A 27,296-nucleotide genomic window follows, 5' to 3' on the forward strand; every position below is an offset into this window, starting at 1 on the left:
GCAAGGGAGCCCGATGTGGGACTCTGTCCTGGAACTCCAGGACCACGCCCTGAGCCGAAGGCAGCCACTCAACCCCTGAGCCACCCAGGCGTCTCTCAGCACAGCTTTTGATTGATGTTTTTGCTTCTAGGCCGTTCTGTGCTCAAATGTTCAAATAATTTTCCCAAACGCCCACACCTCCAGGACTAGAGATTATGGAAATGTTGTCTGAGCAACTTCTGGTCTCTCGTCCCTAGTACTTGTGAAGATAGAGTGGCTGCGGGGCGCTCTGCGTACAGCTGAGGGCCTGATGAACATGCTCCAGGGATTAGGTGGTAAGTGTAAGAGCTCAAGGTCGAAGGCGTTGACACCAGGGCACACTGTCCCACACCTGGCTCTTGCACTAAACTTCAGCTCTTTCAAAAACACTGAGGCTTGGATATATACTCTGCTGTCAATTTGAATTGTTTAACAGGAAAGTTAAATTTTACAACTTTTTCATTGCTTTTTACCCTAAGAGTTTGAACTCTTGACTTTTTTTTTTTTTGTATTTTATTATTTTATTCATGAGAGAGACAGAGAGAGGCAGAGGCACAGCCAGAGGGAGAAGCAGGCTCCCTGCAGGGGATCCAGGATCACCCTGGATCATGCCCTGGGCCAAAGGCAAGCGCTAAACCGCTGAGCCACCCAGGTGTCCCATGAACTCCTGACTTTACCAAAATCTCTCCTGAGTCACCCGTGACCTTCACGCTGCCCAGTGCGGACTTTATTTTGTAACTCCTGATGCTGACCCATCCTCCACGGGCCTCTCTCCAACACTGGCCAGCTTTCCTTTGCTGAGTGAAGGAGACTCCAGGGTCTGACCAAGTACCTCCTCTCTTCTGCCACTTGCTCGCTTGCTGAAATTTCCCTCCTTGTGACTTTAAGCACTGAATGGCCCATGTGTGTATCATTGCCCTGGGGTTACCGTGTCCAGGACTGAACTCTGACTTGCGACGGCCCCAGTCACAGCTGCCCTTACCGTCCTCCCCATCTTCGTAAGCATCCCGCAAGTCACTTGTCTGTTGCTTATGCTCCCCACCTTGCCGTTGTTGTTGAGTCCTTTCTCTCACTCAGACCTTGCATTGAATCTCAGCATGTTCTGGTAGCTCTGCCTTCAGAGAAGCTTCATGATCCAACTCCCTTCTCGCTCCTGGCCCAGACCAGCCTGTCCTTTTACATCACTCAGAACGTACCTTGACCTCCCAAGCCCAGTGTGATGCCAGCCAGCTGCTGTCCTGGGGGCATTTGTACTTGTTCCCTCTGCTTGGAATGCTCTTTGCCGAGGGTTAGGGCTTTGCTCAAGTATTCCCTCCCACCTACGTCCCCCCTCTGCCCTGTGTATTTCTTGTGTGCCACCATCTCTCATTACTGTGTATCTCCTCTTGTTGGGTTATAATGTCCTGAGAATAGGGGCTGTTTTATTTTGTTCATTACTCTTTCCCCCTGCCTAGAACTAAGAGGAGGAAGAAGGGAGGAGAGGGGTACGGGGAGGGGGAGGAGGAGGAGGACCACAACCACGACGTTACTGGAAATAATGTTCTATCCCTAGGCTTAATTTCTTTAAGTCTTCCTTGGCTACTAAATTAAAAGTTTTCATTTCTTTTTAAAACATTTACTCTTAAGTTATTATTCCCATATTAGTGTTTACATTTATTTATTAAAGGTGTAGTTTTTACATTTTTAATGCAATTCACAGCATTACTGTGAAGTGAGGTTTATCTTTGAACTCATGTGTGCCCCAGCTTTGGAAATTCTGAACTCTGGTGTTGGTTTTTGTTTTTTCCTCCCTTGTGGACAGTTTGTTCCCTTTCTCTTCTTCGTTCTGTGAGAGTTCTTACTGGAAGAATGCAGAGAACCTTTGTCCTGAAGGCTCTCACCAGCTCCAGGGAGACCTGGGTAGAAGGCAGCCTGCCTGCTGGGCGGTTCTTTGATTGTGGGAACTGAGTTTCTTCCTGGGCAGTAGGTTGTCTGACTGCCTCCTGGACTCGAAGTCGTATTACACACCTACTAGTGATGTAGGTGCTGCAACCAATCTCTTACTTCATTTAATTCCCAGAGCAACAAGACTTGTTTATTATTTTTCTTTCAGTTGAATCAAGACCCAGCAGGTTTTTTTTTCTTTCATATTTTTATTTATTTATTCATGAGAGAGGGAGAGAGAGAGAGAGAGAGAGAGAGAGAAAGAGAGATTGGCAGAGACAGAGGCAGAGGGAGAAGCAGGCTCCATGCAGGGAGCCCGACGTGGGACTCGACCCAGGGACTCCAGGATCACGCCTGGGCCGAAGGCAGGCGCTAAACCACTGAGCCACCCAGGGATCCTCAAGACCCAGAAGTTTTAAGGAATAGTTACAGACATAACCAGAAGGCTTCTCTGCCTTTCCTTCTCGCTTTCTGCCTTTCCAGAGATGTGTACTTACTGGAAGTTGTGGGTGATAATTCACTTATTGTAACTGTTCTCTAGTATTCCATTGTCCAGATGAGTCTCAGTTAATCTGTCTCGCCCCCTACTGAGAAATGATCAGGTTGTTTATATTTTTCTACTGTTAGAGATGTGGATTTAATGAACATCCTTGTCCATGCTTCCTTCTGTACTAATGAGAATTTTTAGCATGGACACCTAGGAATTTCTTGGTCATAGGCCATGCAGAGATTCTGATTGACCAGGCCAAGCAAATTGATCTTTGAGATGATTATGTCCATTTGCATTCCAAATTTCAGAATTTCCCACTTTCTCAGTATTTTCAGGTTTTTTTTATAACCTGGAATATATGAAATATTGTTTATATATGACCCTAATTTCAGTGAGTGGACAGGCTCTCTTATGTTAAGGGTCATTCTCATTTTCTCTTTGAATTGCCTGTTTATAGATTTTGCATGTAATTTTTCCTATGAGCTATTTGTCTTTTTCAGATTGACTCACAGAAATTTTTTGTAGAATCTGAATCCTAATTTGCCACGTATTTTGTATTTTGTTATGTTTATATTAATGGTTTCTCATGTTTCACAGTGTCTTCTGTAACAGATTTTAAAACTCCTGAAATGTAGTTGGGTTTATCTTTTTGTTTTGTTTTGCTTTTAAGTTTTATACTTTTTGTTAGGTGCATGTATTCCATGTTTTATTCTGAAAGTTTTACAGTTTGGCTTTTTACGTTTAGGGGTGTGGGCCAACTGGAATCTGTCTGTGGTGTAGTAACACGCTGTCCTCCTGGTAGCACCTGGCTCAGTGCTGGCCGCTCGGGAGCCCATCCTGGATCCCTGTTTTTCTGTCCTGCCTTCTTAGAGTTTTCTTTATTTTTTAGAAACTCAACAGTATACTTAAGAGAAAGTTTATTTCGTATTATCTACCATATGATGGCAATGATGGTTCCTGAACCCTTAGTTCTTCCATCTTGCTAGAACTAGGAGTTCCACAGTCTTATTTTAATACCTCAGAGTAAATGAGAGGCAGAGTTGCTTCATGGTTAAAAGTATGGCCTCCTGTTTCAGAATTGCCTCCACACAAAGTCTGGTATTAGCTGTGCCATCAGGTCAAGCTGGTCTTTCTCACACCCAGTTCCTCCTTTGCAAGACAGGAGGAAAGTAATAGTACTAGCCTCATAGGGTTGCTGTTAGCCGTGAAGGGGAGGATGCAGAAAGAGCCCTAGCACCATGCTTGGCTCTTTTGTTACTAATGAGATTTCTTAGGATGGTGGTTAGGTGGTCTTACATTTTGTATTACATTATCATCATCATTATTTGTGTTTTTTTCTTTCCCTTTCTTGTTTTGTTTGCTGTAGCAGGACATCTTCCTTGTTCATCTCAGGGCAGAAATTTAGATCTGTCTGCTGGTCTCCATATCAGTTGATGTTATTTGTGGGGGAGAGGGGGGTTTCCAACAACATGCTTAGATTTGATAGTGTACGTTTTAGGTTGACTCCGCATTCCATATTTTAAATTGAAAAAAAAAAATAGTTCTATTTGTTGCTGTTTCTTACAGTGTGATGGTGTGTGCAATCATATCTAGATATCGTAATGTCATCTGCAGAAGCCTTCTTAAGTGAGGTTTCGTGAACAGTGTAATTTTATATATAAACACAGAGATTTTTAGGTTTTCATTTCATAGAACCTAACAGCTACCATAGTTCTATATCTTTTGTTTTTGAGTTCATGTCTCTGACCTTCCGTTAATTGCCTAAAGAATTTATCCCAGAATGTAGTTTTTTTTTAGTGTTTCTGTATGTATGTTAGCTTGAGATGTTTGTTGTACAGTGTAGATGATTGGAATAGTAGGTGAAAGTATCATAGTGAGAATATTTAGTAACATGAAGTGAGAATCTATTCACTGATTGCTTCTCTTGCTGATAGTTCTCTTGAGCAGTTCTGTTAAGACGTCTCAGTGGAATCTGTGAGCTCATGTCAGTGTCACTTTGCCCCCGCATAGAGGTTTATGTTCCTTTTCTAAATTAGTGCTGTTAAAAATCCCCCTTAACAACAGGACTTCTTTTTGAAGTCCCTGTACTGATTTATATATCTTACCTTTTTGTTTTTTTTCTTGCCTGGTACTAAGTGACATTCCAGTCTGCTGGGATCATTTGATCATGCCCAGTGAAACAGGAAGTCAGTCGGGAGGTACTGCTTGGCACCAAAGACGCAGTTCAAGATCGTTCGCGATACGGAGGGAGAGAATGTCAAATATGTACACCAAAACAATACTCGCACCCAACAAAGTGTTTAGTTTGTAAAAGCCCAACTCTTAAGACCATAATAGTCTGTCACTACTGTTGCATCCTCTACCCCCAAAATTATTTTGTTTTTAATTTGTTCTTTTCACTTCTGTTGGAGGCCCCTCTCAAGTATCTTGTGTAAGCAAACAGTAGTACTCATGCAATACTACCATAGACAGTTGAGGATATTTTTAATTTAGGTAATTTGCATGAAGTTTTGTTTTTTAATCAAAAGAGGTTGAATGTGAATTCAATTTTTAGTCCACTATGCTATCATACTATATTACTATAGTAAACAGGTACAGATAGAAGCATTCTGATTATAGGAAGCTTCTTTGAATCAGAGTATTTACTTCGATGTGAAATTACTGTAAATAGAGTAAATGATAGTCTGCTAATTTGTGTATACAGTTTGTATGGTGCATTATCCTTGTTCATACTTAGAAAGTCTTTATTTAGGTTTTTGTTTTGTTTTGTTTTGCTTTTTTGAGAGAGAGAACATACAGGCGGGGGCAGGACACGGGGAGAGAGAGACCTCCCATGCTGAACGGGGAGCCCCACATGGAGCTCCATCCCACAACCCTGAGACCATGACCTGAGTCGAAGAAACCCAAGAGTCAGATGCCTAGCCAACTGAGCCACCCAGGCGCCCCAAAATGCCTTTTTAATATTTCACATATTTAAAAAAAGAATCTCAGTACAGCTTGAAGAAGCAGGTTATAAAAACATGATTTCTTATTTTATATTCTTGGATTTCTTTTTGATATTATATGATATTGAGGCTGAGTTCAGGAACATGGTTATTTTCTTACAGACGACCATTCAGAATTTTGTGTATGTTGATTTGATTACAGTCTTATCATTGGATATGATTTGAACTTTTGCATATTGAATTTCAAAAACAATTGTAAGTGTTGTAAAGTGTCATTTTTTCTATAACGATTACTATTTTGCATTTTTCAGATACTTTTAATATGCGCTCATTTGTTTTTGCTTTTGTATTTTGTTTTGCTAGAGGTGGGATTTCAAACTAGTTCTCATGTAAGTATGAGGGCTTGAGAATGTGCACACAGGAAGTGACTTTTATCATCAAGTGCCTTATTCATAACAGGTGCTTTTACATACCATAAATGATGTAGTAACCACAAAACTCTGTGAAATAGAGTAACCTCTCTGTTTTGTACACAGGGAACAAGAGACCTCAAACATCTTGCCCGGAGCCACATGAGCAATCAGTGAAAATACTGGGGTTTGAACTAATGTCTGGCTATTTCTAAGGCCCTGCCTCTCTCCCTATCTCTCCTCCACACACCTGCTGCTTGCTCAGTGCAAGCCATAGATGCTTGGCCTCTGATGTTCATTATCTATCTACAGAATCTGATTCCTTGAATTTGTCCTAAAGAATCTATATTTTCATGAAACTAGGTTTATGTTATATATAATAGTTTGTAATTGGAATTTATTTTCATATTAAATATTTATTTATTTATTTATTTATTTATTTATTTATTTATTTATTTATTATTTTATTCATTCATTCATGAGAGACAGAGAGAGAGGCGGAGATACAGGCAGAGGGAGAAGCAGGCTCCATGCAGGGAGCCTGATGTGGGACTCGATCCCGGGTCTCCAGGATCACACCCTGAGCCAAAGGCAGACGCTCAACCACTGAGCCACCCAGGCGTCCCCATATTAAACATTTTAATAAGAAAATTTAATAGATGAAATTCATTTATAGCCATCCCTTGCACTTAAAAATTTTCAGAATTTCATTGTTCTTAGTTTTTTGTTGTTTTAGCTATTTTAAAGCAAGTCCTTAAAGCTGACATATTTCTTTTCCTCTACCTCAGTGTATATCTCAAAAAATCTAACCATAATGCAGTACTCCTGCCAACAGTTAACCGTATTTCCTTACTATTTCCTAATATCTAGCCCAAATTCAGATTTCCCTGTCTTTCTGAAAAACTATTTTTACAGTTAATTTATCTGAATCGAGGATCCAGACAAGGTCCACACGCTATGTTTAGTTATCTTATGTCTCTTTAATCTAGAGCATTCTCACCCCTCTCCAACTTGCCTTTTATTTCTTGTCATAGACATGCTGGAAAAAACTGGCTACATTTTCCTGTAGAATATCCCCATTCTGGACTTGCCTTTTTTTGTTTCCAGGGATGGTGGTGGTATTTGACTTGTTTCCATAGCTTTAAGGCCCCTGTGGCTACAGATCCAACTATTTGAGAAGAATGCTTGGGTTGGGAGTGATGTCTGGCCTGTGGCAGCACATGGATGCACAGCAGGAGGGACTCGGCAGCCAAGAACTTGGTGTAGGTTTTATCCTCGTGGATCTCTGCCCAGTCAAGTAGGGGTTACAAAGTAGTGGCTTTCTAATTCTATCATTTCTGTCCCATTGAGTGACTGGCATTTTTCTTTAAAAAAAATACAAACGCATTTTCTGCATCTAAGTTAAGGAAAGCAGAGTTGCTGAGGTCTTTTATTTTCACTGCTTATTGTCAGGCCAAGGAGTTGGTGCCCTAGTTACTTGCAGTGCTGACAGTGATTATGATTTTGTTTTTGGCTTGCTTGGTTTTCTTTACTGTCATGGATGTGAGGATTTTTTTCCCCACTTTTTAAAAAATAAGCTTTTTATTTAAATTCCATTGTAGTTAACATACGGTGTTACATTAGTTCCAGGTATGCAGTGTAGTGATTGAGCAATTCTATACATACTCAGTGCCCATCAGGGTAACCGTACTCTTTTTTTTTCTGAAGATTTTATGTTTTTCTTTTTAAAAGTAATCTCTACATCCAGTATGGGGCTTGAACTCACAACCTGGAGACCAAGAGGCATGTACTCTCGGGACTGAGCCAGCAGGCACCCCTTGAAAAATGTCCTTTTTAATCCCTATCCCCAATTTCCCCTATCTCCCCTCCTCCTCTCTGGTCACCATCAGTTCTCCAAAGAGTTAAAGGTCTTGATTTGTTTTTCTCTCTTTTCCTTTGCTTGTTATCTTAAATTCCACATACCAGTGACATCATATAGTATCTATCTTTTCTCTGACTTACCTTGCTTAGCATTATACTCTGTAGCTCCATCCATGTCGTTGCAAATGGCAAGAATTCATTCTTTATTATGGCCGAATAATACTCTGTTGTGCTTGCATGTACCACTTCTTTCTCATCCACCCATCAGAATGGATACCTGGGCTGCTTCCATGGTTTGGCTGCTGTACTCATCATGCTCGTGAGGACTTGTCTGTGTTTCTGTCACTGCAGTCATTATTGTTGCTGGCGTTTAGATTTCCTCACATTTGGCCAGGTGCACCTGTTGGTTGACTGGGAAGTTCTTTTGAATGAGCTAGTTAATTTTTGAGAACTCCCTTTTTTTGGCATATCAAGATGTACCAAACTCCTTTTGTCCATTTTCTGACTTACACTTGGATTCAGCCATTTCTCCAAGGAGCTTTGACTCCTTTTAGTGGTGAGTCATATTTAGAGCTCATCATCTAGGTGCTACAGATGCTTACTTTTTACAGCTTGTCTTTTGCTTCAAGGCCTTTGCAATGGAAAGAGCTAGGAAATATTTGTGTGTGTGTGTGTGTGTGTGTGTGTGTGTGTGTGAAAAAGTCCATGAATTTCTTCTGATGCTTCCAATTCAGATTTGACCTTACAGGGTTTTTATTTAATTACTTTGATTTTTAAAAATGTTAATCTCCTTTCTCTTAAATTGAAGATCTTTTTTTATAATTAAATTAACACAATTACTTGTGTGCTTTATCTTGTCATATAGTTCCTGTATTTTACATTATAATGCCAGTATTACTAACAGTAGGACTTCTGAATGAAGATGAATATTTCAATGTGAGATACTTGTCCTTAGAGTCTGGGGATGTAAAGTCAAAAATCACTTGAAAAAAAAATAATTTCTTCTGTATGGTAATATAACCAACCTGATATATTGTTAGACATTAATTTCAATTTATTTGAAGTTTTTAGGTATTATTTTGTGTGAAAATTTAATTTTTATTATTTAAAATAATCCCAGGGTTTCAAAGTTGAAACTGTTTAATCACTTGCATTTGGAAAGGCTTTGCTTCCATGTTATTACATTTTGGTATATCCACTCAAGGAAAGATTCCTTTTGCAGATGTGATCAAGTACATTTGTGTGTGTATGTGTGTGTGTGTGTGTGTGTGTGTTTCCTACCCTTTCATGTAAAAGATGCCTGTTGTGCATAGTGTCACACTCCTCACTTTTTTCCAGCTAACTGTATCTTGTGCATCATGCTGCATCACAGGGTAAAAACTTTTCCTCATTCCTGCCAGTAGCAGCATTTTATTCTGTTATCTGAAAGTACCAGAGTTTATTCTGCTCATGCCCTTTGCTGGATCATTTCTACACTTGTGCTGTTTTTGACTGTGCTATAGTGAGTCATTTTGCATAAAGCATTTCACATTCGCATCTCTGGGTAGATCCACAAAAGTCAGATTGCTCTGTCAAAATGTACATGTGTATCTAATTTTGCCAAATATTGCCAAATTCTCCTTGGGTATGTACTTTTCTTTGATACTATTCAAACTGGGTATGTACTTTTTTTTTTTTTGGCACTATTCAAACTAGTGTTGTCAGAATTTCAGATTTTTACCACTGTGATTGTTGAGAAATGGCATTTTACTGTTATCTTTATTTGAAGTCATTTTATCATTGATGAGATTGTTCATCCTTTTTTTAGACTTGAGTCCTATTTACCTCTTTTCTGAGCTGTCTGTTGAGCTTCTTGAGGTTCTTTGGCCCCCTTTTCAGTGAGTTATTGGTGTTTTTCTTCTCAAATTTTAGGAACTCTATTATTATTTACTTATTTATGGGGGGGGGGTGGCACAGGGAACGGTTTATTCTCACAGCCAAGCAAAGGATGAGGCCCACAGTTTGGTGGCAGCAGAGGTGGCCACTGGCCATGGAGCAGCCATGGGGTATCATTAGTGGTGGCAGCTGGTTCTTGAGTGGAGCTGGCAGCCTTAGGCCCACTGGCTCCCGTTCCTCCGTGGCTGGTGCTTCACCAGGGCTGGGGTAGGGGTGGGCTGGGAGGGAAGGGGCATCGGATCGGTCCAGCGGGAAATCTCATCCAGGAGCCATTCAGCACCAGGCAGGAGGTTCTCGCCGGTGTGGGCACCACAGCCCTGGATATGCCGGGGCGTCTGGACTTAGCTGCGAAGCCTCAGGGACAGCGTCAGAGGTCAGTGGTCCGGGCAGCCCCTGCTGGGTGGCGACTGGAGGGGGGCTTGCTCTGGCCTTGCTGGCCTCTGCAGCAGCCAATGTGCAGAGGGTGGTCGGCTTGGCCCACCTCCCAGTGAGGCCCTCTGTGCTCTGGTAGCAGCTCCGCGGGCAAGGTGCTCACACCCTGGCTGCTCAGCTTGATCCTTGGTCCTCTGGGCCCTTTCCTTTCAAGCCCTGCATCAGGGATGTCTTCCCCATTGAACTTCTTGAGGGGTTGTTTGTTTGCCAGCACGTTCCAGGCTGAGCATGAGTGCTCGCAGCTCCCACTCTTTCTGATTCATTTTCAGAATATGGTCAGAAGCCCCATGGTCCCAGTAACCACCTAGGAACTCTTTTTCTGTATTAGAGAGATTGTATTTCTTTTTCTGTTTTTTTCCCTAGTGTGTCACTTGTCTTTACACTTGTGCTTTTCTTTTCTCCAAATGGAAATTTATATAGTCGGATTTGTTCATGTTGTTTATGTGCTCTGCGATCTACATTTATATTTTAGGATATAATTTTTAAAATACAGATTTCCATAAAGATGTTTATTACACAATAAAAACTTCAGAAGCAGCATGTGACCTGAATGTGTGGACACGGTGGAAAGGTGAACTTTGAAACTATTCATAGAAATGTTCTCCATAGCTGTGGCCAGACTGCAGGGGAAACTGGCGTGGGGTTAGGGAAGCTGTGTAATCCTGTTCAAAGGAACCATCATGGCTCAGTGGATAAAACGAGGGCATTTCGTGTGTGCTCACGTCTGAGAGAGAGTAGGGTTACCAGGTTTGTAGATCAAGGAAGTGCATCAACCATAATGTATCTGAACTTCATCGAGGAATTCAGCAACTTCTTTCATCATATTCTTGTGTTTGTGACCTGGGTCTCAGTACAGTTAGATGAATGAGGAACTAGTTGTACTCAAAGGCTGTTTAACAGATTAGCATCAAGCTGGAGAAATGTTATTAGTTGGTAACTAACATGCAAATGACTCAAGAACTTAAACTTTACTGGAATCTCATGAGAATCAGCAATATTAGGTGGTAACCGAAAAGCTAATGTAACCTTAACTTGAATTAATTACAGGTGTCGTGTTAGAACCTGTTAGCAATATACTTAGAGTTGATCAGAACTACACATTCGGAGTTTTGTGATCAGTTCTGGAAACGGTGTCAGGCCGGGTGGATAGAACACAGATGTGTTTAAGAGGGAAGTGAGCAAAATAGTAAGTGATTTTGGAATTTTGTCACAGGAAAGAGAACAGTTGGAGGAACTAGAATTAGAATGCCATTCTGGAGAGGGACTAGACTTGCTCTAAATCCGCAGTTCTCCACAGGGACAGTTTTCTCTCCTGGAGGATCTATGCAAATGTCTAGAGACGTTTTTTGGTTTTCGCAGCTTTGGTGGGTGCTGCTGGCATCTAGGCTGTAGAGGCCAGGGGTGTTCTCGGGCATCCCACAGTAAAGTGATCCCTTCCCAATGTCACAGTGCTGAGGCCAGAATACCCTTTCTCGGACTAAATTGCTTAACTGTCACCTGTAGTGAGATAAAGAATTGCATTTTACCTTGTAGCCTGGGGCATACACAGGAAAAAACTGGAATTAAAATTTCATGAGCCGGTACTTGCCCCGTTTCCTTACCCAGAGTGCATTGTACCCAGTAGAAATCTATTCTACTGTATACTGTTTGATTAATAAATGGAAAAAAAATGGTCATTCATAAGCCATGGTTAAATATAGGCCTAAATAATACCAAAGGGTAAAGCTATAGGAGGTGAATTTTGCTTTTGTATAAAACCATACTTTCATGCTATTGAGCTATACAAAGAAAGAATGTACTACATGGCCAGTGAGTTTGCCATCACTGGAGTTGTCATAGGGGCTTCTTAACTTGAGGTCCGTGAATGGACATGATGGAGTCTTTGAACATGGATGAGAAGATAATTACATCTTTATTTTTGGTAAATAAATATTTATTAAACCTCTAACTGTAATTATCATTTTCTTCACTTAGGAGTTTATATTCATATCTACTCAGAATTGTGTGAATCTACTTATTTAGTATGTTAATAAAGAAGCACTAATTTTTGCTAGATAATGATTTTTTAAAAATATTTAAATAATTATGTTTTATTTATTTATTTTTAAAAGATTATATTTATTTATTCATGAGAGACACACAGAGGCAGAGACATAGGAGGCAGAGGGCGAAGCAGGCTCCACGCAGGGAGCCCGATGTGGGACTCAATCCCAGGACTCCCAAGATCATGCCCTGCGCTGAAGGCAGGTGCTAAACCGCTGAGCCACTCAGGCATCCCTAATAATTGTGTATTAATGTAATTGTTTCTTTGTAAAATCTTTTGTATTTTATTTGATCCATTTAAAATTTTGATTCTGAGAACAGGTTGATGGGCTTTATTAGACTTCCGAAGGATCCGTGGCAAAATCGATTAGGACTTCTGCACTAGATAGGTGGCTTTTAGGGTTGTTTTTGTATATCTCTTAGGCAAATATATTTAAATATTATAATAGAAATATAGACATAATCTTTGATCATAAATGTGACAATGGCTCTTTTGTCATGTGGATTTAATGTATTCTTTAATTGATCATCTTTCAAATCCCCAATATATGTATGTGTGGTAGCTAGTCAAATAGAGACTTAAAAAAATTCTAAGACTACCATGGGGGCAAACTTTCACTTTTTGATCCCCCTCCCCAATGCTGATGTAGGAATTAGGTAGATTTCTGATTCCAGTAGAGTCTAGCAGCAGAACACGGTTTACCTTGCTGTGAAAGTAGACAGCTCACAAATGTTTAGCCACTGTGAGCAGATAGTTGTTTAGTAGACACTGTTGGCAGTTATAACTGAGGTACTTAAAATAATATGTTGGCTTATTGGTTTTCACAGTAGGTTGTGTTTTCTGGAGGAGAACTGTTTTATTTCTAATGTTCAGAGGTGTTTGTACCGGCTGGGATTTGTTAAGAGTTTGTAAAAGGGGATATGTGTTTATGTTCTCTTTGTGAGCTGTGTGTGTGTGTTTTAGTCCAGAAAATTTGCTTTTCACCTGAAAGATGACTTTTCCCCCATTTCAATAAACTTTGTCTTAACTAGTGAACTAGCATCAAGATGTTAGAAGTAAAAGTAGTTGGCTTGCACTGAACAGGTGTACACTGTGATGTGTTAGAAATCATACCTTTCAGACAAAAAAATATTTGATGGAATAATTTTTTTTATAAAAACCAAATACAGGGATCCCTGGGTGGCGCAGCAGTTCGGCGCCTGCCTTTGGCCCAGGGCGCGATCCTGGAGACCCGGGATCGAATCCCACATCAGGCTCCTGGTGCATGGAGCCTGCTTCTCCCTCTGCCTGTGTCTCTGCCTCTCTGTCTCTCTATCTGTGTGTGACTATCATAAATAAATTAAAAAAAATTAAAAAAAAAACAAATACACATATGCAGGTATAAAGTCTTTTCCTGGATGACGATTGCTGGGTCAGGGAGTAGTTGCTCTCTTATAATCCGATGCCAGTTTACATTCCTACCCTCAGAGTAACAGTGCCCTGTGGGAGTCCTTTCTCACAGAGGAGAAAACAGGTTCTGGAATGTTGAGCTACCTCATGATAGAGATGGGATTACAAGTGAAGAGAGGAAACTCTCTCTCTCTCTCTCTTTTTTTTTTTTTTTAGATTTTATTTGCTTGAGAAAATGTGATAAGCAGACCTGGCCTCCCAAGTGGGGATCCCACTGCAGGGCTCAATCCAGGACCCTGAGGATGACCTGAGCCTAAGGCAGATGCTTCACTGCTTCACCGACTGAGCCACCCAGGCACCCAGAGAGGAAACTCTTAATCTGTACTCTATAGTTATCTGAAAGGTAGTTCAATATAAAACAAACCCATTTACTTAGATTTTAGAGAAACCTCTTAAGGTGCCATTTACAAGGTACTATAATATTGTTATTAGAAACAAAATAGGGGCTCCTGGCTGGCTCAGTGGGTAGAGCATGCAACCCTTGATCTCAGGGTTTTAAATTAGAGCCCCACATTGCGTGTAGAGATTACTTAAAATCTTTTAAAAAATAAAACAGACAAGTAAATTAAAAGGAGACTCTTAAATACAGAGAACAAACTGGTGGTTGCAGGGAAGGGGGTGGGTGGGTGAACAAGTGAAGGGGAGTAAGAGGACACTTGTGCTGAGTACTGAGAAATCTATGGAATTGTCGAATCCTTGAATTATACACCTGAAACTAAATAGCACTGTGTGTTGATGATACTTGATAATAAATATATAATTTCTTAAAAAAGAACCATGGGGTTTCTTAGGAGCTCCCCACCCATAGGAATGGGGAGCAGGTGGGAAGAGTAGGGAAAGGACCCCTTGGTAATAATGAGTGCCATGGGAAGATTAAGTGTGAGCCTGAGGAGGACATTGTACAGTTATGTACCTAAGCTTGCCAGGGTATCATTTCTCCTGTGAAAGTTTTAGATAATGCATATTATTTTAAAGAGTATCCTTGAAGTACTAGTGTTTAAGAAACAGTCTTTATACAAGTAAGATTCCAAAAACCGATATTCAAGTATTTTTTTTCATTTTCTACCTAAACTATTAAGTCAAATGACTGTTGTCCATTTGATTGATTTATGTACTAATAACGTGTGTGTGTCTTTAGAGGCATAGCTGTATTTTTTCTTAACGTTTTGCACCTACTTTTGGAGGCACGAGCATTAGAAATAAATTATGTGTGTGATAAAGTGGTGTGCTCTGTCCACAGCCCTTTTTGCCATGGGGAGTTGGACGATTACCTGTTACAGTTGGTGTTGCTTTGCTGCAGGCTAGGGAATGGCTTCACATAAATGCTGGACATGAGGAGAAGAAAAATGGATTAGTATGGTCGACCTATTTAGCTTTAGAACAAATGGTTCTGAGCAGCGTGAGCAAAAAGGAGATTTGAGGTTGCACTGGTGAGTTTTTACTGGTTTGGAGAGGGCTGATTATCAGTTTTATTAATAAGATACTGATAAAATATTTAAAAATGAATTTCCACCTTTAATCCTTTGTTCTTTGCATTGGCTCTTCAGTATTTTATAATACAGCCTTCTGTGGTTTGGGTTTTTTGTTGTTGTTTTGGGTCTGTTACATTCTTTCTGGTAAGTATTAACATAATTTTGTTTTGGAGTTGTCATTAAATCCACCCCAAGTAGTGTTCCATTTCTTTTGTTACAATCCTTGTGATGTTATTTCTCAGGGAGAAGTTTATGCAAAGGTGAATATATACCTTTAGGAAAGAAAGAAACTTGTTTTCTTGTCAGGAGGCATAACCCTTAAGAGAAGGAAACAGGTGCCTCTCACTCAGGTTATTGCCCTTGGCACATGGAGCAGGACTGTGCTGATTACAGAGGTTTCAGGCAGTTAGCCGCTGGCTTCCCTGCTCCTGGTCCTGAAAATAGGCTGCTAGCAAGTAGGTACTTCATTTTGATACTGGAGGACATTGCAACAGTGTTTTTTCATTTAAATACTATTATCTCTTGGATATTTGTATAAGGACTTTTTTACGGAAACATTGGTCTTTGTAAAATTATAATTGTATTGGCTGCAACGAACACTATCAGCATATTAGCCCTATTATTGGAACTTCACGGCCACTTATTACAGATTTAAAGTTTTGTTCCAGAGTTCTTATCAGTTGAGAACAGACAAACCACAGCTGAAAGAATTGGATATGGTTATTGGAAGTTTTGACTCAAATTTGTTTTTATTTTTATGTGGGAGCATTATATCAGAGACTGTGGGAGGGCCTAGAACAATGAATAAGAGGCTCCCTCAGGAAAGGTGCCGTCTAGCGGGAGCTCTGATTGCTAGTTCTTTATATAGTTTACTCTTCAAAACAAGCTTATTTTCATTTTATAATTAAGGAAATTGGAGCTCACATGTGTGTGAGAGAGCTCTCTCAGGGATAAATGCCAGCTTACCTCTGCCGTGCTGCAAATGCCAGGTGTCTGCCCCGTGCACCGGGCGGGCTGGCAGGTCACAGACTGAGATGGGAGTGAAGCAGGTGCTGCTCAGGGTCCGAGCCTGGCCTCCGATGCCAAAGTGAGCTTTAGTAATACTCGGATCCAAATGCCACCACTGTCTAGGCAGTGACTGCAGCAAGTCGTTGACAGCACTGCGTGCAAAATTCTTTATCTTCACTGTTTCTTCTGGGACGACTCTTGTACCTGTTGTAAAGAAAAGGAAGGAAGTCATCCCAGACTTTTCTAGATGAGGAAGTGACTTGAAGGGGCTGCAGAGCATGGTGATTTAACACTTGAGGTTTCAAGGGACAGCTAATGCTGGCTGCATCTGGGTCCTGCTCCTCGGCGGGCTGTGTGATTGTAGTTAAATCAGACTTAATACTAACTCTGTGGACCTTCTTTAACCCTTTGTGAGGTAGGAATGATAATAGTACTTATTTCGTGTTTAAGAAATTAAATGCTGAACTTTTAGTATCTGGCACATAGTAGCCTTTAATACATGTTGGCTGTTAATATTATTGTTTGTAGGGTCATCACGCACAGAATTTTTAGGTTCACAACTTGATCTTATCAATCTTCTCAGGTCTGATAAAATTCTGTAGATTGGGGCACCTGGGTGGCTCAGTGGTTGAGCCTCTCTGCCTTTGCCTCAGGTCGTGATCCTGGGGTTCTGGGATCAAGTCCTGCATTGGGCTCCCAGTAGGGAGCCTGCTTCTCCCTCTGCCTATGTCTCTGCCCCTCTCTCAGTGTCTCTCATGAATAAATAAATAAAATCTTTAAAAAAATATTCTGTGGACTTAGTCACGCAGGCCAAAACTTATATTTGGCAGAATAAACACAATGCTAGTTTATTAAGGTATTATTCTAGTAATAGGTACACTCAGGTATTCTGTGTGGTATTGAGGTAACCAAACTAAGTTAATATTTATTATCATTTATCTAGTACAAATGAATTCAAAGGTAATTTTAATAGTCTACTTTGTTGAGGCTTGGTGTAGAACCTCGAGATTTGTTTCTTTAAAAACATCAACAGAGATATTGTTAGTTCTCTGTAGACACAAGAGCTGTTGCTTGCTGGATCTCTACCCTTGGGTTTACTCTTTTTTTTTTATTTTTTACCTCGGCATTTTATGTGAGATCAGTAGCTGAACCACATTAATAATGGGGGATTTTGTGTATTTAGTTTCTTCTTACAAACGGTAGTCATCTCTGTGTAAGGGAATTTCATGAGGGCAGTTGAGGGATCTTCCCCTTCCCATGCTTGCCTTAACCACATTCATTCACGATCACTTCCTTTGTGTTCTTGCCAAGTTGGGCATTCCCTCCCAGATCTTTGATTTCTGGTCATTTGGAGGTATTTGTGGACAGTCATCAGAGAAAGTGGTACGTTTGTGTCTTTGGAATCCATAGGCACATCTAACTGTTTTATTCTTGTCACAAATGATGTGAAACTACTCTTAGCAAAATGATCGAGTGGGAGGTTAATTTGCCTTTTTGGTTTAACTTCCATAAAGCATGAGCCATGGGAGGAGCCAGGGTAGTTTTGCCAATTAACATTTGGAACTGTAAGGTGTAATCTAAAGATGATTTCAGAGCGTGGTGATGATGAAAGTATCAGAGCCTGGGATGAAACTATGACTCCCATAATAAACACTTAAATATATGTAACTAAACATATAGAGTAGTTCCTGTTTCCTACCGTAGCCTGAGGAGGTGGTGGATAGAGAGAGCACCCCCTGAGGTGGGAGCATAGAAGGGCCTGGAGAGGGCACGGGCCCGCCAGAGCAGTGCTGGGGAAGCCCTGTAGGGGAAAGGAAAGTAAGTGGTTGGTGCCTAGTAGCTATTATTAATATTCACTAGTGCTTACATGCACATTTACAGCTGAGGAGCATCTTTCACGTGCGTTGTTACTTTATGGAGCTTTGGGGGTTGCCTGACTAATACTGTAGATAAACGTTTAAAAAGGATGTTGTTTAACTTTGCTGCTTGACCTAGGCTGAACAAGACAGCTTATATAGTTTTGAGAGAGCAGAGCAGGACTACTAATATGCTCCCATTCTGCTAACTCAAAGCTTTTTTCACTCACCCCCATAATCAATGGTTCTACTTCAACCCAAGATCTGTGGCTCGATGGTATTTTTTTAAAAAATATTTTACTTATTTATTCATGAGAGGGGGGGGGAGGGGCAGAGACACAGGCAGAGGGAGAAGCAGGCTCCATGCAGGGAGCCCGATGTGGGACTCCATCCCAGGTCTCCAGGATCACACCCTGAGCTGCAGGCGGCGCTAAACCGCTACGCCACCGGGGCTGCCCTTGATGGTATTTTTTAATACACATGCTCACGTACTCTGTATTTTCCGTGGGGTAATGGGAAATGGGTAGGACAGACTGCCTAGTGGTCGTAGAAGTTTTTGAGCAAACACAGTAAAGCTTTGGGGCTAGAAATGTCTTGTCGTCTCATTTTCTATTTTAATTTTATATAGCTTATGCAGTTACCCAAATTCTAATATCCCATAACTATTATAATTATTAGGTTATAATTGTTAGCGAAGACTAAGCAAATAGATTGGGAAGAAGTAGAGAAAAGCTTACCTGTGATGGCCTTTGAGCCCATAGAAAAAGCCATCTCTGGAGTAAAGCTAAGGACTGACATTTTCTCACTTAACTTTTAACACAAATTTGGATGGATTCTAGGTGTATATTGAAGATGGGATAGATTTGATGTGCTAGCATGGAGGGTGAGAAGAGGGGAGAACCGATGAGCCAGTGGCCTTTGGTAGTGTAGGGGCAGTGAGGGTGGCCAAATAGTTAGAAATGCTCCTGGGAATCTCGTTGAGAGCTGTGCTTTTTTGTGTTCTGGGAAGTAAGAGGGTACAAAGGAGCTCTCGACCTTTCCCCCTGACACCCCAAGGGAAGGTGTAACCCACCAAACAAGAACCAGGTTCTCTCTGATGCAGTGGTTCATCCTGTGGAATATGGACCGCTGAGTTATGGTTGTAGCAGAAGGCCTGGAAGCTCATGCAACTTTCACCCTACTGACTGCATTCTGATAACGAAACAGGGACACAAGGAAATAACAGGAAAGAGCGTCCCATAGTTGCATGGGCTTCAGTCTGTCTTTGCTTGTAAGACCATTGAGAAAAAAGTCTTAAGTTGTGTTCATTGATTTTGGGCAAGTAGTTCATATTAAAATCAGCCACCATTATATTCTGCAAAAGTTAGGAGTTTCCATTTATTCACATTCATGATAGATCTGGGCTAATGCTGGCCCTGTGGTTCTAGAGTAGTCTCTTCATTGAGGCTTTATGATCTCAGGGCTGGGTAGGACCTCAGGGACCTGTAGGTGTGGACTTTGGGGACCAGTGGGTCTGGGTTTTAACTCTGGATTTGCCACATAACTACCTAAGCGACGTACTTAAACTTTGTGATTTAATGGCCAAATCTTGAAAATAGGATTTAGTAATAAATCTACCTTACTGGGCCATTATGAGTACATAGTAAAATTTAGCATGTCAAGGTGTGCCTGGTACTTGCTGGAGACTCATTAAAATTAGCTGTTACTAACATCAGCTACTCTGCAGCCATTGTCTTGGATGTGAGATGAGTAAGGCAAAAGCTATAAATAATTTGTCCCCAGTCACATAATTAAATTTGAGGACTCAAAAGCCATGTCTCTCAGTTTCCATCTCAGATGTTTATGGTAATGAAACATTTTTTTAAAGTGATGGATAGCTCTTTTTCATTTATTATTGTTGTAATAAGTGAATCTTTTTAGAATGTTATTTTTCCAAAAATCTATCTTTTTGTTTTCTTTTAGGATTTGGAGTTCCATGGAGTGATGAGATTTTATTTTCAAGATAAAGCTGCTGGAAACTTTGCAACAAAATGTATTCGGGTCTCTAGTACTGCCACCACTCAAGATGTGATCGAGACGCTGGCAGAGAAATTCCGGCCTGACATGCGGATGCTGTCGTCCCCCAAGTACTCCCTCTACGAAGTGCATGTCAGTGGAGGTCCGTGCGTCCCTGCTTGTGTAGATAGCTCCCAAAACACCCATTTGTCCAGAGGGCAGTGCAGTGATAGCGCTGCTCTCCCGAGGGTCCTTCTCTTTTTGGAGGGGCTGGGGGGCACATGGCAGGCGGGCAGAGCATTTGCGGGTCTGGTAAGTGTTCTTGTGAGATCCCAGCACACACGCTGTGGGAAGTTAGAATGAATAATGTCAGTTCTACACAGTCTGGTTTCTTCAGCAATAAGGTGGTGACATTTCTTCGTTAAAATTAGCCAACAGACCTAGGTGTCGTGTACACACTGCTGAGGCATACGGTATGCCACTTGCTTTGGGAAGAATAGTTCACATAACTCATGTGTAGATTGTGATGTTACAATTAACTTTAACCCAGTTAAATATTATGTCATCAGTCTTAAAAAACGCGTGTTTTCTAATGTGAGACAGTATGTTTTTATTATTCTTTGGGAATAATTAGGGGAGGAAACTGTCTTATGTAGTTAGTAATTTTTACTTGTTTTTAATGTTTGAAATTTCTGAAAATATCCTGTGGATCTATGTCAAATAGCAATTCTAAGTTGGACTGACTAGAAATGTAGACATTTCTAAGATTTTTTTTCATGAGTGCGTTGGATATATCAAGTCACCTATAAAAAAATACAAATCTCAATTAATGAAGCAAATAAAGGATTATATTAACAGCCCAAACCAAATTTTAATACCTGTTCAATTCCATCCCCAAATCCTTTTTGAACATAAGTTATTTATTTGTCTTGACTTCAGAATTACAGCTTTCCGTGTACCTTTGAAATTGGGTGAACAGTTTTGTACTGTTTGGAATCTGTATATGACCACACATCATTTTCCCTGCTAGAATATGAGATGGGCCCACACTCGTTATTACTGCTAACGTCATGAGGGTATCCCACTACATCGATAATACAAAAACTAGATTTGACAACAGAGGATACACTCTGGATAGTTTTTCTGAAGTTGAGTTTTTCCTTTACCTCAAAATCAGTATAACCAGGTTATCAAGAATAAAATGCTCTTCACACCTTTTTGTGTTTTCACTTTTCGATCATTTGAAAACCACCAAATGAAGATTGGAATTTGAGATCTGAAAGTGGAATGATATTGATATTTTTTTAAAAAAAGTTTTCTTTTAATTTCCTTAAATTAAAAAGTAAAACGTATTACTTGTAAGGAGGTGAAAATACAGTAAAGGTGTGCAGAGAAAAGGGAGGAGGGCTTGCTCACAACCCTGAACTGAGTGGCAAGGACCGTCTGGCTCTGTCTGTGCTTAGCAGAGTGGCTTCCACAAGGGCCGTCCTCCATGTACAAGGACACATGGACAAGGGTCATGAAGCCCTCAGGGTGTCACCTCTGGGCCAGAGGGCATACTTAACAGTTCATGTTACTGAGTAGTTCGATTCAGACAAGTTAGTAAGTGTTTATGCACTAACAACATGATAGATGTTTGACAAAATAGTATACATAAAAGGAAAGGAAAACTAACATTTTCATCCCTGTTGGGTGTGTGTGCCTCTTGGGCCCTGCACAGCTCCTAGATTAGAGTTGGGGCCCTCACTTCCTATCTGTGAGTTTAGGGGCGGTGCTGCTTGTTTTGTACAGCACCATGGAAATCTCAGGTTGACACTGATGTAATACAGGCAGAAGTGGTGGTGCAGTCTGGTGTGGACTAGGGGCTTCCTGGAGCTAGCAGTTTCTGCGGCTTCTGCCAGAGGTAACTTTTTTCCCTGAAAATTTAAAGTGCTTCTGAGTGAGTGTTCAGGGACCTCAGCACGTGCTTGTAGAGCTTTGCTCCGGTGGGCTGAATCCCAGGCCCCAACCCACATTTCCACCACCAGGGAAACTCCACTCTTGACCTTTCTGTATATTAGGATCCTTTGTGTGAAATCAATTGGGAAAATAAAAAGGAGTCTGCTGTTAAAAATATATATATATATATTTATATATGTATATGTATATATATGTATGTTTATATGAACCACTAAGGCAGAAAGATATCTTAAAGTTATAAAGTTGTGTAGGACCTTGACTGTATTTATATTTTAATAGTTAGGCTCACATGCTTTAGAATAGCTACCTCACCCTTGTTTTTATTTTACTTTCATAATTTAGACTTTCTTGTTCTTAAAATTAGTTCTCTAAAAAATATACTATAACGGATTTCAATCTAGTACAAATTTTGCAACAACAAGAACTTGGTAATTTTGGTTTGTAGCAGGAATTTCAGATTTCTTCATTCAGTCCCTAACTTATTGCTCTAATTTTCATTTCTCATATTTTCAGTTCATAAAATAATAAATTAGAATTTGTTTTTCCTATATACTTAAAATTAACATTACTGTTTATATAGAGTATTTACTGAAAGCCTGTGTAAGTTTATCTTTTGTTTATCTTTTAAATTTATCCTGTTAACTCCTGTTTCCTTTGCCGCTGGTCTCTGCCTCCTGTGTGTGCTCCCCCCATTGTAGCACATCCTATATACAGTTACATGGATAATCTTTGCTGACTATAGGCTTCTAATAGATGGTCAGGGTGAGCCTAGCCCTTGGGGAGCCCCCTCCGTAGACTGCAGGGTCTTGATCAGTGTGCTTTGAGGTGTGTTAGATATCTAGCAGGCAGGGAAGGAATACTCCAAACCTAGCACTTTATTCTTTTTTTTTTATTTTTTATTTTTTTAAATTTTTATAATAAATTTATTTTTTATTGGTGTTCAATTTACCAACATACAGAATAACACCCAGTGCTCATCCCGTCAAGTGTCCCCCTCAGTGCGCGTCTCCCATTCACCCCCACCCCCCGGCCTCCTCCCCTTCCACCACCCCTAGTTCGTTTCCCAGAGTTAGGAGTCTCTATGTTCTGTCTCCCTTTCTGATATTTCCCATACATTTCTTCTCCCTTCCCTTATATTCCCTTTCACTATTATTTATATTCCCCAAATGAATGAGAACATACAATGTTTGTCTAGCACTTTATTCTAATGAAGAGATGGGATGGTGGTAGTTTCATGGTGGAAGGCACTGTGAGGGCTGGGCCTGGTGAGTTTGAGAGACAGGGATTAGATGCACAGAGACACAAAGAAGGGTACAGCTGTCACATAACACAGACACAGGTCAACAGGTCTCCTGTGTGAATGCTGTTCTCTTATTTTCCAGTTGCCTATATGAGATAATTTGATTTACAGAATTAGGCTTATAGCAAAGACCTATATATATTTTTCTCTAGTTTGTGTATATTTCTCCTGTTCTCCTGTTTGGATTCTAAATGTTTTAAGGACATTATCCCTGGTCAGTGTTTGGCACTGGGTGTATGGTACTATATATTGTAGAAGCAACAAAATGGTAAATTAAAATTCTCACTTAACATTTTGAGTTACATTTCAGCCTGTTAGTAAGTCCTTGTGGTAATATTTTATGTCTATAAAATTAAATGTATATGGGAGTGTTGTATTAGTGCCATTAAATAACCATGACTTAATTTCTTTTCGTTTCATGATTTGAAGAAGAAAGAAGATTGGATATAGATGAGAAACCCCTAGTTGTGCAGTTGAATTGGAATAAAGATGATCGAGAGGGCAGATTTGTTCTTAAGAATGAGAACGATGCCCTTGCTCCTAAGGTAGGATCCCTCCTCGTTTCATGGAGGGGGTCCCGGGGCCCACGGGGATGAACACAAGACTGATGTTGATGTGCTAGGAGTTCACTGAACTTGCCTTTTTGCCTCTTTTCCTAAATGACTTTTTTTTACCTTCCTCCCAGAAAAAAAAAAAAAAAAGTTCTATTTCTTTCTGTTTCATCCTGTTTCACTGAATAATCCTAATATTGCTCTCTACCTTTGAAAGTTAGTAACATTTTTTTTTTTTTTAAGATTTTGTTTATTCATGAGAGACACAGAGAGGGAGAGGCAGAGACATAGGCAGAGGGAGAAGCAGGCTTCCTGGGGGAAGCCCGATGTGGGACTCCATCCTGGGACTCTGGGATTATGCCCTCAGCCGAAGGCAGATGCTTAACCACAGAGCCACCCAGGCGTCACAGTAACTTTGGTTATGAAGAGATTTAATGACCAAGTAGTCAGCACCAAGTTTTTTTGTTTGTGTTTTTTTGTGTTTATAACAAATTAGGAAGTCAAAATATGTTTTAATAAGAATCACAAAGGAAAATCTTTAATAGCCTATTTATATGAATTTTTGGACACAACTTCATAAGGCACATTTAAAACCTTTCCTGTACTCTGTGTGTAAGGATAGAGATGAGCAGACTTTCTGGGCTGACATAATGCAGTGATCCTGAAACTTCCTCAGGTGCCAGGGCATCTGGAATTCATGTGCCGCTGTTCTTTTGTGGGACACTATGGAACACAGATAAGACTTGAAAATATAATTTCTGTGTTAAATCAAATGGCATCTTACACTAGAATTCAGTATTGACAAGTGAGAGCAAATGCAGAAGTCAAGAATATTTTGAAAAAAAATCTTGTATTTAATTATTTTCCCTAACCAACTGGGAAAGAGTGCCATTGTTCACTCGTGGAAACAGAACATCTTCACTTTGCTTGTCTGATGTGAGTGCTCCATGTGGGAGAGTGTTAGACACACAGAAGGTATTCTTGGCCTTGTTAACTGTGCTTCTAGTGGCTTAGCATTTGTAGCAAATACATAGACAGTAAAAATGGACATCTCTTTCTTTTTTTGGCCCATGTTTTATTTTATTTCTGCACCATGATTTCAGCTGATGTGCCTAGCTGTGGGATAGAGACCCTCATTCACATGGATTAGAGCTCTTAGTAGGGTCAGGATAATGCTGACGTGACCAGCAATGAAAATGGAAATCGTAACTTAGATAAAACAGAAGGCAGTTTATTTCCCAATACAGTAACCACGCTTTCATATTTTTCTTGATTTTTTTTTTTTTTACCAACCTATTAGTTATACATACCAAAAATTGTCTCTGTGTTATCTGCTAGTAGGGTATGTTGTAAGTTAAGAATAACCAAGCAGATAAACAAAATGTGGAAAAGAAGTTTTGCAAAGACAGTACTTACAATTTTGTTTCAAAAAAGCTTATTTCTTATAGCTATACCTACCATTTCCTTTGAAGCTAGAGAAACGTCTATAAAGTAGATAATGATTTAAATAGTTACTTCCTTTTTTTTTTTTTTAAGATATTATTTATTAGAGAATAGAGAGAGAGGCAGAGGGAGAAAGAGAAGGACAAACAGACTCTGCACTGAGTGTGGAGCCCGATACAGGGCTCAGGCCCATGACCCCAAGACCTTGACCTGAACCGAAATCAAGAGTCCCCTGCTTAACTGATTCAGCCACCCAGGCACACCAGTTATTTCCATGTTTGATTAGGCTCCTTTTTAAAAAGTAACTATATATAAATTATTTGGATTTTTATTTATTGAAAATCAGATTTCGTGATTCTTGCCCCAGGTTTTTTTTTTACTGGGGTTGGTTTTCTGTGTGCTTACTTACGTATTAGTTTTGAACTGAGATAAACTACACACATGTGAAGTGCACAGATCTTGAATATATAATCTATTATGTTTTGCTAAATACATGCCTGTAACTGTCAGCCCAAGGTGAAGGACATTCCCATCCCCTGGGCCCTTCCCTGTGCCAGTAGCTGGGTGTAGCAGTCACGTGAAAGGAAGCTAGCTAGGCCGTATAGAGCTTCCTGTGATTCTGTGTAACAGCCGCCATAATGATGTTGGTACTTTTATCAGAAGGCTCAGAGCAATGGACCCGAAAAGCAGGAGAAAGAAGGTGTTATCCAGAACTTCAAGAGAACTCTCTCCAAGAAAGAAAAGAAGGAGAAAAAGAAGAGAGAAAAAGAGGCAGTGAGGCAGGCATCTGATAAGGATGATAGGCCTTTCCAAGGGGATGACATGTAAGTAATTCTGGTAATATTTCTATTTCTTTTTGCTTTAATAAGCTGACTGTTTTTAATGTAGCAGACCTCATTAAATCACCAAACTGTGAAAAGGATGAACATCTGTTACAAAGTTAATTTCCGTATCCTCTGTCTCTTCTGTGTGTAGAAGGTGGAGGGTCTCGGCTCAGTGGAGATTATGGCCGGCCATCCTGTCTCATGGGTTTGCTAATCCCACATAAGCAATGAGCTGTACAGTGTTGTTTCTGAGCAGACCCTTGCTGTCAGTGTATTATTTTTGTCTGACCTCTCCTTTCTGGTTGTTTGGACCTTCAGGCTGCAGTGTTTTCTTCCAGCCCCTAAATACACTGAATGCTCCCCAGAGCTTGGCAGAACCAGTGAGGGCAATAAGGCTCAGGTGCACCATGAGGTGACCCAGGCCCATCAAGTTGTACTGACCTGTCTAAGGGTCTTTCGGCTTCTGACCTCAGAGCTGAGGGAATAAGGGAAATCACTGCATTTTGATTATAGCAGGAAAGACACAGCAGAGGAAACTGACCTTTCCCCTCGGGGGGAGGTGTTGGTGTAGTCCTGCCCATTTCACGTGGGTCATTTTGTTCATGGGGCAGCCATGTGTCGGCGCTCAACTTGGGCCCCCTTGCCGTGGTGGTGAGTGCAGCACAGTGTCCTCAGTGTTCTTCTGTTGCTGAAGTAACAGACGTTCATTTTAGAAAGTCAGAACATATGCAGATTTGTCAGAAAGAGAGGAGGAGTCACCTGTTACCACATGAGCTCAAAGAGAACCATAGTTTGTTTTTGATACACAAATATATACTACACATATACTTCATATGTTTATGTAGAGTTTTAAAATATACCCATAGGCTTTCCACATAATGTTTTTCCATTCTACTATATCCCATAAATGCATATATATATTCACACGTATATATTTTCATAAAAGTATGAAACAATTTAGATGATTACATAGTCTCTCATAGTTTTTTCAAGATTTATTTCACTGACCTCTTTTTTGTACTTGCAGGTGGTTCACAGGTTTTTGGTATTATAAATAATACTCCTTGCTTTTCAACTCTGGGAGCACTCTGGAAGGACAGCTTGGGGGCAGCCTGGGCATATTTCCAGAGCCCACCAGCTTCCTCACTTCCTCGGACCCTGACAATTGTCACACACTCTCTCTTCCCCACATCCAATAACCTGAATGTATTTTATCATTAAGATAGATGTCTTTCTGCACATTGACTAACCATTTATATTCTGTGGTAGTGACTTCTTCAAGTCTTTCTTTATTGTATGATTAATACTAAGTGTATGTATTAAGGACTATTAATCATTTGTTAGTTAATGATGGTTACTTTAGAGTGGACTCAAGCCCATTT

At 40.3% G+C, this 27,296-nt stretch overlaps 1 protein-coding gene and 1 long non-coding RNA gene across 22 annotated transcripts in view; one reads left to right on the forward strand and one right to left on the reverse strand.

Moving 5' to 3' along the window:
• AFDN (afadin, adherens junction formation factor) overlaps positions 1-27,296 on the forward strand; it is a 137,618-nt gene that overhangs the window by 17,674 nt on the left and 92,648 nt on the right. For 11 of the 20 annotated variants that reach the window (XM_077899742.1, XM_077899756.1, XM_077899746.1 and 8 more), the window contains exons 2-4: positions 19,805-20,000; positions 23,526-23,641; positions 25,751-25,914. In XM_077899742.1, coding sequence (XP_077755868.1) covers positions 19,805-20,000; positions 23,526-23,641; positions 25,751-25,914 — 476 coding nt within the window. The remainder of the gene's footprint in view (positions 1-19,804; positions 20,001-23,525; positions 23,642-25,750; positions 25,915-27,296) is intronic. The other 9 variants (XM_077899749.1, XM_077899792.1, XM_077899814.1 and 6 more) reach the window with 3 other exon arrangements.
• Positions 10,526-26,663, reverse strand: LOC144315447 (uncharacterized). Of its 2 annotated transcripts, XR_013381151.1 has the most exons (4): positions 26,456-26,613; positions 15,945-16,190; positions 14,778-14,831; positions 10,526-11,510 (listed from the first exon to the last, which is right to left on the reverse strand). It is a non-coding gene; the product is annotated as an uncharacterized LOC144315447 (long non-coding RNA). The 2 variants fall into 2 exon arrangements; XR_013381152.1 differs by lacking the exons at positions 10,526-11,510; positions 14,778-14,831; positions 15,945-16,190 and adding an exon at positions 22,981-23,182 and having other exon boundaries at positions 26,456-26,663.

This window comes from Canis aureus, chromosome 1 (genome assembly GCF_053574225.1).
Source record: "Canis aureus isolate CA01 chromosome 1, VMU_Caureus_v.1.0, whole genome shotgun sequence".
NCBI classification, from domain to species: domain Eukaryota; kingdom Metazoa; phylum Chordata; class Mammalia; order Carnivora; family Canidae; genus Canis; species Canis aureus.